At 40.1% G+C, this 13182-nt stretch overlaps 2 protein-coding genes across 2 annotated transcripts; one reads left to right on the forward strand and one right to left on the reverse strand.

Moving 5' to 3' along the window:
• Window positions 1-367: 367 nt before the first annotated feature.
• calm3a (calmodulin 3a (phosphorylase kinase, delta)) lies at window positions 368-5851 on the reverse strand. Its single transcript, XM_077722330.1, has 6 exons — window positions 5623-5851; window positions 3319-3349; window positions 2771-2914; window positions 2551-2657; window positions 2226-2361; window positions 368-2082 (listed from the first exon to the last, which is right to left on the reverse strand). Exons 1-6 carry the CDS (start codon window positions 5623-5625, stop codon window positions 2054-2056), a joined length of 450 nt encoding a protein of 149 aa, XP_077578456.1. The 5' UTR covers window positions 5626-5851; the 3' UTR covers window positions 368-2053.
• Window positions 5852-6873: 1022 nt separating this feature from the next.
• Window positions 6874-7865, forward strand: gemin7 (gem (nuclear organelle) associated protein 7). The gene is made up of 2 exons (XM_077722868.1): window positions 6874-6979; window positions 7170-7865. The coding sequence occupies exon 2, from the start codon at window positions 7183-7185 to the stop codon at window positions 7564-7566; it is 384 nt and encodes a 127-aa protein (XP_077578994.1). The 5' UTR covers window positions 6874-6979; window positions 7170-7182; the 3' UTR covers window positions 7567-7865.
• Window positions 7866-13182: the final 5317 nt, after the last annotated feature.

The following is a 13182-nucleotide window of genomic DNA, read 5'->3' on the forward strand; positions in this document are numbered from 1 at the left end:
TTGAACATTGAACAAGTTTTTATTGGAATGTTATGCAGACTTTGTAGTATTTTCAGCATCTGGAAACTGCTTGAAAAAATACCCAGCAATTGAAATATTGATTAATTTTCTTAGCCAGGTTTATGAACTGATATTTTGTAGATATGTCATATGTATACTTTAAAAAAGTTTGGTATTGCTGTTTTAAGTGCATATGCCTGAACAGTATGAACGTTTGAGGTATATTTTAATTACTTTTACAAGATGTCCTTATTACCTTAAGATGTGAGCTGTACTGTGATGATAAATCCATAAAAATACTAGAAGAAATGTACCTAAGTTTGGAAATAGAGAAAAGAAGGAAACCATAAGCCCCAAACATGACATCGAAGTAAAGCTCATTCAGTTTATTGATTTCTGGAAAATATATCACATCTTTACATCTTTAGGGACACCATCAGAAGGTAACAGTCCATTCACGTTTACATCCTCATCTCGGAATCAAAACATCACTGATTGACATGCCTTGACGTGATCTTAACTTTCAATCTCACCAACTATGATTCACTTTATTAAAATTCTTAAAAACCACTCCAATTCGCTGCTACAACCATTCTCATGTTTTATTAGAACAGGCCGACCACGTTAGGTAATTGTAAATATACAAGTAGTACTCGGTTGAGTAAAACGAGCAAGCGGGTTGGGAGGTGAAACCACTGGACTACAAAACTGAAGAAGCAACAAACAGCCAACGAGGGTGAAAAAAAATGAGGGAAAGACAAGTTATCGCAGCAGACAAATAGTGTTTCCTTTTTTTTGCAAAATCTACACCATGATATACAACACGTGCTGTTATGTAATCTAGTTTGAGAGTATGGTAGACATAAGTTTATCTTGCGAGAGAGAGAGAAGGTTGAGGCATTTAGAGAATGTTATGGCACATTTCCAAACCAAAGAGAAAACAGCACGGCCATTTACTATTACTTCAACAACAGGCGATGCAAAACTTACAACACACCAATATACTGTATATTACATATACATGTATTTATATATATTTATATAGATAGATAGACAAAGAGAGAGCGAGAGAGAGAGGTTTTGTGACCAAAATTTCTTGTCAACAAATATTTTAGAACACACTTAGAAAGCATTACATCGATATTGTATCAGTTTGCAGAACAAATGTATTAACAGCAGTCCTCGGGAGCGTCTTCACAACAATCAGCCTCAAGCAACACATCACACGAGCACTCCCGCTCGGTTACCGTGGCGATGCATAAAGCCACCGGCTCCAAAAAAAAAAACGAGAGAGCACCCAGATCGGTCTTCTTAGCCAAACTTTTCAAATGCTTTTTTTTTCTTCTTCTTCCCCCTCAACCAAGCACCAATGAACACCACAGACTGCAACTAGTTGCTCTTGAAATAATCAACAGTGACACTTTTTTTTGTTTGTTTTTTTTTACAGATATATAGCTATATATTAAAAGTATATACCTCCACTGTATACAAGATCTGACCACTACCTCTTATAGGATCAGAACCACCTTGTCGAGACAGGAAACCAACCACAGAACGGCTGCATGCAAGAGTAGTCAAATTGATATTGAGAGAGAATCACCACCAGTGCTAGTAATGAGGTGATTTTCTTTGTGGAAGCGGACAGATTAGAATAACCGACTTCTCCAAAGTGATCAGTGGCATCGGTTCCTTTCCCACCCAGTGCCCTTGCAGTGGCAGCCTCGCTCTTCCCACTAAATTATTCATGAGCTAGGTGACTCGGCAGAATCTTGGTCGGAAGTAAAAGGCCGTTGGCCCTCTTAAAGCTTGGTCCGTTAACTTCTTCGGGGGATTTGTCTGTGGGTGATTGTTTGACAGATATCGTAGAAGTATTTGGATTTGTATTAAGTGGCCAAATTCGACATAAAATTGATTTGTTTGGTTAAAGGGGCGGGGCGTAAAGGGAGGGAACGAATGGGGGGGGGGGCATCGGCTGACAATTGTTCCTTTATGTTCTTAAAGACAGTTATCTCAAGAGGACAAGCAACGTTTAAGAGAAAATTCGGTCTTCTCTTCACTTGGCGGTCATCATCTGGACAAATTCTGGAAGACAAAAAAGAGGCAATTTGAGCTTTGTTCATGACTCCTCATTTGGTAAAGCTTTCTATCCTTTTGCAAGTGTTTTCCAAGAAACCTTCTCCTTCAAGTGACTAATTGACAAGACTTTGGCATCCCGATCATCTCACCCTCGTAGTTGACCTGACCGTCGCCGTCAATGTCGGCCTCACGGATCATTTCGTCCACCTCCTCGTCAGTGAGCTTCTCTCCCAAGTTGGTCATGACGTGCCGTAGCTCTGCTGCGCTAATGTAGCCGTTGCCATCCTGCAAAAAGGTTGTATTAATTAAGCACATTTAATCAATGTATGCTGCAATAAATGGAAACTTAGTTAAAGTAATTAACTAATAGCTTTTACAGGCATTGTATCGGTGAAACAAAAAAGGCTAAGGGGTACCACATGGTGACATTTGGCAGAAAGTGGATGATGGCCATTGTTTCGCATCGTTCCAGACCTTGTCAAAGACTCTGAATGCTTCTCTAATCTCCTCTTCGCTGTCTGTGTCCTTCATCTTCCTCGCCATCATTGTCAGGAATTCCGGGAAATCAATTGTCCCATTTCCTAACCAGGTACAAAAAGCAATTTCCATTAAAAAAATTGAAATACAACTTAAATATGTAAACATTCAAGTGCTGCATTTGTATCTTGCTTGAGTAACCAAGTCAGCTTCTCACCGTCAGCGTCGACCTCATTGATCATGTCCTGAAGCTCGGCCTCAGTGGGGTTCTGGCCCAGGGAGCGCATAACCGTGCCAAGCTCCTTGGTGGTGATGGTTCCATCGCCATCCTTGTCGAACAGCGAAAACGCTTCCTTGAACTCTGCAAGTTGACACAATTAACTGACACGGTCCTCCGTGACACCGAGAGCCTCCTACCCGTTAGAAGGGACGCACCAAATTAAGCAGTAGCAAACGTGTGTGTGTGTCTATGTGCTTATGACTCATTCCTAATGCCTAAGTAAATGAACGCTGGAAGGATGCCGAAGTAAAAGCACGAGTGAATTTATAGCTCAGACTGGGAAACAAATATGTGAGTTTTTTTTTTTTTTTGCAGAAGAGACTGACTCACAGCCCCGCTGATTTCCGCTTTGGCTGAATGTCAAGCGGCTTGTCGGAGAATAGCAAGTGACAACCGCAGGCTAAGCGTTTATCCTCTGCAGTCGATCATCTCTCTGTCACTTCAGAGCTGCTAAAGCTAACGGCATTGTCGCGGCGTGTACTCACCTGCGATTTGTTCCTCGGTCAGCTGGTCCGCCTGTTGACAAAAGAGGACATTGACAAATTACTAGTGAATCACTTTCCCTGAGAAGACCTCATTACGATAGATGTAGTCCTCAACCTACACAACGTGTTTCAGTCATAATTATATATTTTTGTATTATTAGTCAATGTGCTTCCTTATTTTAGATCAATTCATAAAGTGGGAAAATATTAAAAACAGCATTAAAATGAATGAAAGTTTTGAAAGTCAATTTTAACTTTACCTGACATGTCACTAAGGCACCTGTGTGAGGTCTTTACGAGATGTGTCCAAGTCAGACAGCGTGTCCAGTTAAAGCTGCGAAAGTGTGATGAGGGCCGGGTATAAATACGCCACGGCCTGAAATACGCGCGTCCGCTATAATTAGTGAGACGTGAATAGGGTCGCCTATGTAGCACACAGAAGATCACTGCCTTTAAGCACCTTTATTTGTTAATCTTTAATTGAAATCACCAAAGGTTCAAATTTGTTATCAATGTGTAGCCAACCTGTTGCAGTACTTTCAAAAGAAACAGTAGTAATATTTCCATGATAGACAATAGTTTATTTCTATAGTTTGTCTGGATTCTTTTTTTACATAAATGACTTTAAAAGTATTTTTTCAGACCCTTCTTGAGAATATTTTTCTTTTATTGAGGAACAGACTGTGTGGGTGAAAATACAATAATAATGAAAAAACAATAATAATGTTACATAGTTACATTAGGCCTGGGCCATAAATTACTTTTTAAAAATTGTATTTTATTATGAATTATTGAAAAAAAACATCAAGTTTTTCCCAGTTTTTTTCAACTAAAGTGAAATCCATAAGCAATGATTCAATCAAATCAATATATTCAGATATAACCAAGTCTTAATTTACATAAATCCAACTTTTCTGCCAAGATGGAAAGGCAAGATCACTCAACTAATCGCAAAAATATTCAAATTGATTATGACTGGGAGGGGCTAGCGAAGAATCATGTTTCCCAATGCATGAATAATACTTAAGTCTAAAAAGTATTCTATATCTGCAGCCCCAATTGCAATGAAAGCTGTCCAAATTTGCGCTTCACCTTTTAAGTCTCCCACTGAGTGTTTTTTTTTCTCAAGGTGGGCGCAATGCAACTGGATCTTCAAGTTTATTTAACTGAGTCATCTAAAGGAGGAGGTGGTGGTTACTAAGAAAGCTGCAAGAAAATGCCAACGACAACGCTCTCTTTTTGAAGACGATTATTAGACGGCGAAGTTATCTTAGTTGAGGTGGCCTTTTGCAAATAGTTTCTTCTCATTGCGAGGAGGGTGCACTGCAGATGATGACAGCCTACTGCGCCAAGCATGGCTTGGTTGGAAGCGGGAGGGGGGATGGGATCGGATGGGATGGGTGGGTGGCACGGGAGGAGGAAAGGGGATGGGGGGGGTGGCATGGAGGCTCATTCAGCAGGAGCAGAATGCGGTTCAGCGGCATGGCGCAGGAGCCACGCCGTCTTTACGTCCACATGTTAACCATCCCTCCACGACTACCTGTGGCCAGTGCTCTTATGTAAAGCAACGGGGGTGCTGGAATCGCCTTTTTTAATGCTTGTTGCGCATGTCCAAGTAGATCCACAACCCCCTGTTGATGTTGGCCAGCTGCGGATGGCTAATTGTGTGGCCATAGACGACGGTGTTAACGACCATTTTCTGCATCTGCCTCCTCGCAAAAGGTTAGAAGAAACGAGATGAGTTTCAAGATAACACCGAGGCCGGGTGGTCTATTCTTAGCAGCCCCTTTCTGCACCACCACGCCCACTCTTCTTCGGTCACATTTAGCTACGAGGAGGCTGCAAGAAAAAAACTCACCAGTGCAGGATATAATTCAAATAAACGCCATTGGAAATCATCGAATTTGCTATTATGCCGCAATATTATATATGCAGTGTTGAGTTGCACATAAAAACATACGAAATGCGCAGTAAAAAAATTTTTTAAAATATTTTAATACATAATTTTTGGGTAAAAACGATTGCATTCGCCAAATATAATAACTAAATTGCAAAATATCTTCTAAAATCAATTCGGATGAATCCGATCGGTACCGTTATAAAGCCCTTATCGATAACGTGTATTTTAGCGATACGCGCTTGTTTGGCAAAAAAAATGAATGATCAATTAAAGGCTAAATAACAGTTATTTTTGAAAATGGAAAGGATCGCGGCGAGGCAGTTTTAATGACGTTAAATGAAGCATCGAGAGGCGTTCACTGTCATGCCCAAGTTAGCTAACCACGTCGTTGGCCTGGTACTCACCATTTTGCCTTTACGAGCTCCGGAAAGATGGAGAAGGGGGAAAAATCGTCAAGTGGTAGCTTGGAGGCTTAAAATGCTTCAGCGGCACGCACTCTGGCAGCAATACTCGAATCTGATTCAGCTTTATTCGTGTGTATAGCTAGGAATCTATTAAGCTGTACAGCGTGATTGCAGTAGAGTTGCCCGGAAACCTCAAACGAGAGACGCCGGCCTGTCATGCTCCATTCGGACTAGTGTATCCCTCCGCCTAAACATGGCTTGACCTCCACACACTGTCAAATAACGTATTAAAATTGTCATATTTATTATTTATAAGAGCTTTTTATTACATAAATAATTATTTTATTTTTGTTACCTATAATTTGGATTTTATTTTACAACGCAACCCAGGGATCTATGTTGCACTATAACACCATATGCGCAAGGATACTACCGCAGCACGCCATAAAGAGGATGGAGCTGTATGGAGGATTAAAACTGACAATACTATTAACTGGTAAACACAATCAAGCCATGACAATCCGTCAACATGAAAATATTTGCTTGAATGTATTATTTAATTCTTATTAACTGTATTGACATACATTTAAATGGGATAAACTAAGAAAGTACATACATATTGGAACATATTACAGTATCAAAACAAATCCAAGCACATGCACAAATTTAACATAGTGAGAAGAAATAAAAAATAATCATTTATAGGACACTCTTTTGAATCACTGACTACCATTGACTGCCCTAGATGTCCTATCCATTCTTACTGCCTGCCAACCTCTCCTAATCAAAATGGATTGGACGTCTAGTGCTGTCAATGGCATTGAAACATATGAGCCAAAGGCAGACCTTTATTATCTTTAAGATAAGGATGGTGCTGGTTCCGTGCTTTATTGGTTCATTGCCCATCCTTTGGGCCAAGAAAACTGCTGTCCACTGGAGCTCAAATGAAATGCCCCCTTGATACAGCGTGCAGTTTGCCTGAGAAGGGATTTGTGTAAAAAATGTTTCACACAAGTACATTAATGAGTCACGCGTGTTTTCAGTAACCATGAATATATATCCAAGATTTCCACATGAATTTTTGAAGCCTATGGGAAACAAGACAATAAGATGGTTCCTGTTAAATCACGATAGATATAACAATACGTAATAGTAATTAAAAATATTTTTATGAAAAATTCTGCCAATCAATAATGATGTAAATAATGATATAAACGTATGAGCTATCCTTCTGGCCCTGCAATAGACCTAGTTTTCTTTTGTCCGCCAGGTCGCAGTAGTGTACTTTCTTGTAAACCAAACCACTAATGAAAAGCTCAGTAGAAGAAGACTAAGCAACGTTGCGTTTTGGTAGTCGGTAAGTGTAAACTACAACTATTCTAAGTTATCTATTCTAATCAATGAAACATGTGCTTTGAGAACAGTGGGCATTCTTTTTTGCACCACCATAAGTGTCTAAAAGTTGCTTTTTAACTTTGCTAAAACTACAAAGACAACACATGTTTTACCGATGTTTTACTCGCTCTTGTATTCTGTTTATTAACAAGATCAATTCAAGGAATGGAAAAACCGGTGCCCGTGCTTCGCCTGCCAAGAGGACCCGACCCACACGGCCGTGGATTCGATCCTAATTCCCCTCGTTATATGGACCTGTGTAGCACTGCCATCGCGTCTTCAAACGCATGCGCGGACCCGGAGGAGTTGAAGCGTGAGCAGCACATGCGCGCAGAACTCCGAGAGCGCTTCCTCAGGTGTGTGCTGGCCACTCGAGACAAAAAAGTAAACATCTGCATGCACGGGGACGTGACGGTGGATGCCACTTTCGGGGGCTGTGACATCGACGTGCTCAACCTGCAGGTTTCTGACCTGCACACTCCCATCGGGGTCCAGAAGGAGGCCCTCATCAGGTGCCAGGATGTCATTTCATACTCGTTTGAATTGTGAACTTTTTTGTATACTATTGGCCTTGTTTACATCCAGAGACGTTTGAGGGAACTAGATGCACAGACTCTATGCTTCCACAAGAGGGCGGTGTAATCCCCTTTTTTCATGGTCATATTTTGGTAAGAATGAATATGAATTCTATCATTGCAGCTGATATAAATACAGAATAGAATAGATTGTGACAGTTGTAAAAGTTGAATTTTGGATATTTCTCTTTGTCTTGAATTGCTCAATTGATGTGTTCTACTTGATTAAAAATGCTTTTGTAAAAATAAAAAAACAGTTAAAGACCAATTAAATGCAATTTGATTTTTTTAAAACAGTCATTAGTCTCATCACCATCCATTTGCATGCCCAAACCTCTGATATACATTTACAAATTCTATTGACTTGAAATTTCACAAAGGCCTTGCCAAAAAGAGTTCACAAAATCCACCTCAAGTGAGCTGCAAACACACTGACAAGTTGCTTATTAATTATTTCCCATAACACAACCAAGTCAAGCTGCACACATCTGACCATTAAAAACATTCCGAGTCGCAGCATTCCTCATTGTTGTGCCAGTTTGATGAACAGGCGGCATCAATACTATTTAATCTCCCTAAAAGGTGTGTTTTGCGACTTCCCAATAAGTCATTTTATTTGAGTGCCATTAGTCGGCTGTGTTCCGCCTGCGTCTTTCTCCTTTTTTTGTATCTGAATTATCCAGCCACTCAATGGAGACAGTCATCAATGAGGGAGTGACTCATCCCTCCTCTTCGCCCTCCCTAATCCAAAATATGACTTAAATGACGTCATGGAGCGCCTGTGTGATTCAATCAGGAAGACCACAAGGACGAGCAAGGTTAATTTTATTTACGCAGACATGCTTGTTACGTGGGCACCAACCTCAGACTCTGTCGCTTCTCACTTCTGTGGCAACTATGCATATCCACCATGTAATGGCTGTACATTACATTTGCATACAAAGTAATGCATTTTTTTCAGCTACTAAATAGACAAAAACGGGAATATTATTTTGTATGATCACCACATAAATGTTTTTGCATGCATACCTATCAATTTATACATTTTTTCCATGTTATACATGCTTTTTTGTGTACTCCATCTCACAAAAAGTAAGTTTTTTTGTAAAACTGATCTCGTCTTCTCCATTTTGGCCGTAATCCGGATCATCTCGGACACGTTTTTTTTAATGGCTTAATAAGGGGAATGGCAATCATTAATAAGGGTAGCAACTGGTTGAGGTTAACAAGTATGATATAGTGTTGGACAGAAAAGGGTAAAATCAATTGTAACGTATGATGTCATGAAAAAATATCTACAGTGTGTCCCCTACAGGTAAAAGAAGTGCCCAACTAAAAGATAAAATGGTGAGTAGGCTATAAAAACAACAATCATGATAGAAAAGTAACTGATTTTAGAGGCCCATTTTACATAGTGTTTGTGGCCATCCATTACAAAAACCAAAATATTATGGCAGGTCCGATTTGTTACGCCGCCACGAGACACTGTCTCGGCGTTATCTCCTGGCACTTTCCTGCCGGGCTCCGGTTTTCGTATACGAAAACATTTCTGCCTCTGCCTGTGTGTGTTGGCCTACAGTTGGTTTGTGGTGACGGTAGAAAGAATCTGACCTGTAGACTCAGGAAGCACATTCCAAACTCCTTCCTGTTTGTGGCCCTAACTCTTACGCTTCCTGGCAAGTGTCTGATAACTTTAAGAAGCTCTCCATCATCCTTTTGCCCCAACCCGGACTGAAATAACTAGACTGTGACATCACGCTCAATTTATTTTTAGTGTCTTTCGTTTTTAACATTTCTCTGACCACCACTGTTTATTTACTAGAACCTATTAGGATGGATTGAAGCATAACAAAAGATGGAAAAGAAACAGATTCACTGTCTTAGGGAATACATATTCTAGGTTATGCTTTGTTCCGGATACAGTACCTAAAAGGAAATACAGTAAGTCCGGATGTCCAGTAAAAAAAAAAACATAAATAAGTAATATAAAAATATAAAAAGTCACGTCCTGGCAAGGTAAGTTGTAATAATTTGCAAAGTCTATGATATTGCACATTGTTATTGCATAGAAGGGACTATGTGCCGTGCTAATGCAAGTTATACAAATTCATAAGATAATGTCTACCTCAATCACTTCCTTGAAATGCAAGTTTATATTAAATTTTATTCAAGTATTGCTTGCCAGAATATTCCAATTTTTTACGTTTTTTTTTATGTTTCAGATTATCATAACAAAGTCTGCCTCTTTACAACATTGATGTTCTTCCCCATCCAATAGTGTTTTGGAGGCAGTCAAAATACAAATGGCTGAGTCACTGTTGGTCGTCGGACTTATTTGAACAGAGAAAGTTGGAGGTGCTCCAGTAATTGTGAGGGCCTGTTCACTTCCTGACTCCAGCAACCCGGGCCGATAAAGAGGTAGTACGGCTTCCCTGTATGTTTATGTACAACTACAAATTTCTGCCATGGCACTTCTCTTACGCGGTACAGACTCCCAAAATCCGGACATGTTAGAATCCCCATAAAGATGAGGGCGGAGAAAGGAAACAAAAATTAGAGCGCAATCAAAGTTATCTTAATTTGTCTGTAAGCCCCCCATCACCGTCCACTCCCTATCCCACCGGAGTAAACACAGGAAGATGCCACTAAGAAGTGTCTATGATGCAGTTCAGCTGCTGACGTCTTACTTCCGTTTGGACGATTATATATGGACGTTGAGGAACATGACGTCCCGGATGTGGAAGAATCGTGACTTTAGGTTTGATTCCTGTGATGTAACACTCAGGATTTTCACATCTTTTAATGAAATGATTTCCCAGCATTTATAGTAACTTTTTCCCACTTTTAACTGCCAACTACAAGATGTCACCAGAGTACTTTTCCATTGTTCCTCCTCCCATCTCATTTTGGGGAGCTCACCTGTTTTCCCCGCTACAACATATCCACCCACCCAACCACCCACTTTCCCCTCACACATCTTAAATCACTTAATCTCCACCACTTGACTCCCTCCCATCTTACGCACCACCAAAATGGCTCCAATCGAATTCATTGTTTTTAATTCCACTCAACAGACGGCCATCTCTCCATCTTTTATTCTTCTCCCAGAGTGTCGTGATTTACTTGTGTCAGGGACAAGGACATCTACCTATTAGGAAGTGCCTCTGACGTAGGCACTCGCATCCTCCCCTTCTTATTATCCCCCTTCCTCATCTGCCTTCTTCTTCTTCTCCTCCTCCTCCTCGCCTTACTCAAATTGGGGTCGCTCACCTTTTATCGTGCAGACTGGTGAATCATCAGCGGGACTCGAGTCGCACGAAGAAACGAGCGGGGGACGCTAAAAAATCACGCCCGCCCGGCCGGCCGGCCGGGATGCTTCCGTCCTCCTTCTCATTTTAGCAGGGTAACCCGACATTGTCTGCTCTCTACTGTCACATCACTCTATCACGCAAAGGGAGGACGGACAAATGCTGGGATGTCAATGAAGGGATGGGTGTGGAATTGGCTAGAATACAATTCTTAAATGAGAGCAGTTTCTTCAAAACATCCAAGTTCTTGTGGGAAGCCATTTTCTCCATTCATAACCAAAACGATCGAGGAAAACACTATCAACAATTTCCGACAACCCTGTTCTAGTTCTCATTCACCATGTTACCCTCCTTTTTATAATAGACTAATTTTTTATTGTCGTTAAATTATCCATATGAGCGACTCCAACATAATAATGTGCACTAAAAAAAATGCATAAGGCTTTTAACTGGCCCAGTGAATGAGTGGTTACTGCATCGGCTTGACAGTAGAGTACTTAGGTTCAAGTGCAGGTTGGTCCACCTGTGTGGAGTTTAGCATGTTCTCCTTGGGCCTGTGTGGGTTTTCTCCGGGTACTCCGGTCTCCTCCCGCATTCCAAAAACAAGCATAGTAGGCTGATTGGACACTCTAAATTGCCCCTAGGTATGAGTGTGAAAATGAATGGTTGTTGTTCTCGTCGTGCCCTGCGATTGGCTGGCCACCAATGGCCTGAAGTCAGCTGGGATAGGCTCCAGCACCCCCGCAGTGAATATAAAGCAGTTCAGAAAATGAGATGAGAAATGTAAGTTAGCTCTTTCCACAAGCCGTATTGTATTGTAGCGGCATATTTCAGATTAGAAAGGTTGTTCGAAGTTAGAAGGCCCTGAGCGGCAGTTTTCTTCTGGTCATTCTTAAATATTTTCTTCCTCCTATACATATCAATACGAACAGATGTACAGAATATGAAGACCGTCGCATCTTGACACGCAAAGAAATGAAGAGTATGGACTCGTATGATGACTTTTCCAATGCGGGATATAAAAATGTACTATTTGCCTCAGGACATGTTGCACTGGGAATGCATTTTCACGGCAACATGCCGAGACAGCAGACCACACCTGGCTACATCTGGACTCGGGAGGGTTACTTTGTTCTTGGCCCTTGACATCTGCTATAGGACACACAACGAGACCTACTATAAATAAAACTTATGCTTCACGATAAGATGCTCACAATCAACTTTGTGTCTTGTGTTTACAGTGTAAAAACTTACCAAAAAAGTCAGCTGCTTGTGATCTGCGTGGGTTGAATGAAGCCTGGCGTTTTTTGTTTGTTTAGTTCAAATGACAAATTGGTCTGCTAAGATTGCGTCAACATGAAAGGTCAGTTTCCTGCTATTACTAAACACACACATACACACATACACATATATTTGCATTTACAGAGATGTTATTTACAGGAAAGGGAACATACAAACTGATAGACATTGCGGTAAAATAGGATGAACAGACCTGTTCTCACGAGTAGGAATTCATACATAAGACAAAATATGAGAGGAATTGCTAATTATATTCTGTATTTTTTGCAACTAATCAACTAAAATATGGGTAGTAACTTAAATAATATATTGTAATATACTGGCAACATCCATTTGTGCAAGTAAATGCAGTTTTTCTGGAAGTGCATTTTATTTTTATTTATTTATTGATTGTATTTATGGTCACTGTTACCGCTACTTATCCTTGTCTACAGACATTAAGCTCAGGATAGGTATTATGTCTTGTCAGCATAAAAACTCAATGTAGAATTTGTCAATACTGAATGAAAAAACGTCAAACCTTGTTTACATGCCTTTTGTATACTGTAACGTCACCTGAGCGCATGCCAGTATGTGAACGTTAATACAATTTTGTCTTTTATCTCTTGCTCTACTTTCAGACAACCAATTGTCCTTCCTAGCCAAAACACAAATCATTCACTTCAATTTTTTTTTTCATTTTCTTGCAAAGTCATTCCTAAAAACTAAGCTTTGAAATAAGCATAAAAGTAGTACTTCTAAAAAATTATTCACGCAAAGTCACAAAAAAAGAGAAAATTGATACCTAACTTATCATTTTATCGATATACTTTAAGACTCTCCACTTGTATTTACCAACATTCAACTATAATTTTAATTTATCCTTCATTTTGTTCTGTTTTAACAAGAAAAACAACCAAAAACAAGTGTATAAGTCTATAGTCACTCTTCACTTAAAATTTGGGATGGCTAGTTCTGTATGTGTACTATAAATAAAGTATTTT

Source organism: Stigmatopora nigra, chromosome 8 (assembly GCF_051989575.1).
Source record: "Stigmatopora nigra isolate UIUO_SnigA chromosome 8, RoL_Snig_1.1, whole genome shotgun sequence".
In the NCBI taxonomy this organism is placed as follows: domain Eukaryota; kingdom Metazoa; phylum Chordata; class Actinopteri; order Syngnathiformes; family Syngnathidae; genus Stigmatopora; species Stigmatopora nigra.

Coding starts and splice junctions, on each gene's coding strand:
- calm3a (XM_077722330.1), bottom strand. Junction 2,915..3,318: donor GACCGAGGAACAAATCGCAG/GTGAGTACACGC, acceptor GTCAACTTGCAG/AGTTCAAGGAAGCGTTTTCG. Junction 2,658..2,770: donor CAATGAGGTCGACGCTGACG/GTGAGAAGCTGA, acceptor GTACCTGGTTAG/GAAATGGGACAATTGATTTC.
- gemin7 (XM_077722868.1), top strand. CDS start 7,183: ATGGAAAAACCGGTGCCCGTGCTTCGCCTGCCAAGAGGACCCGACCCA.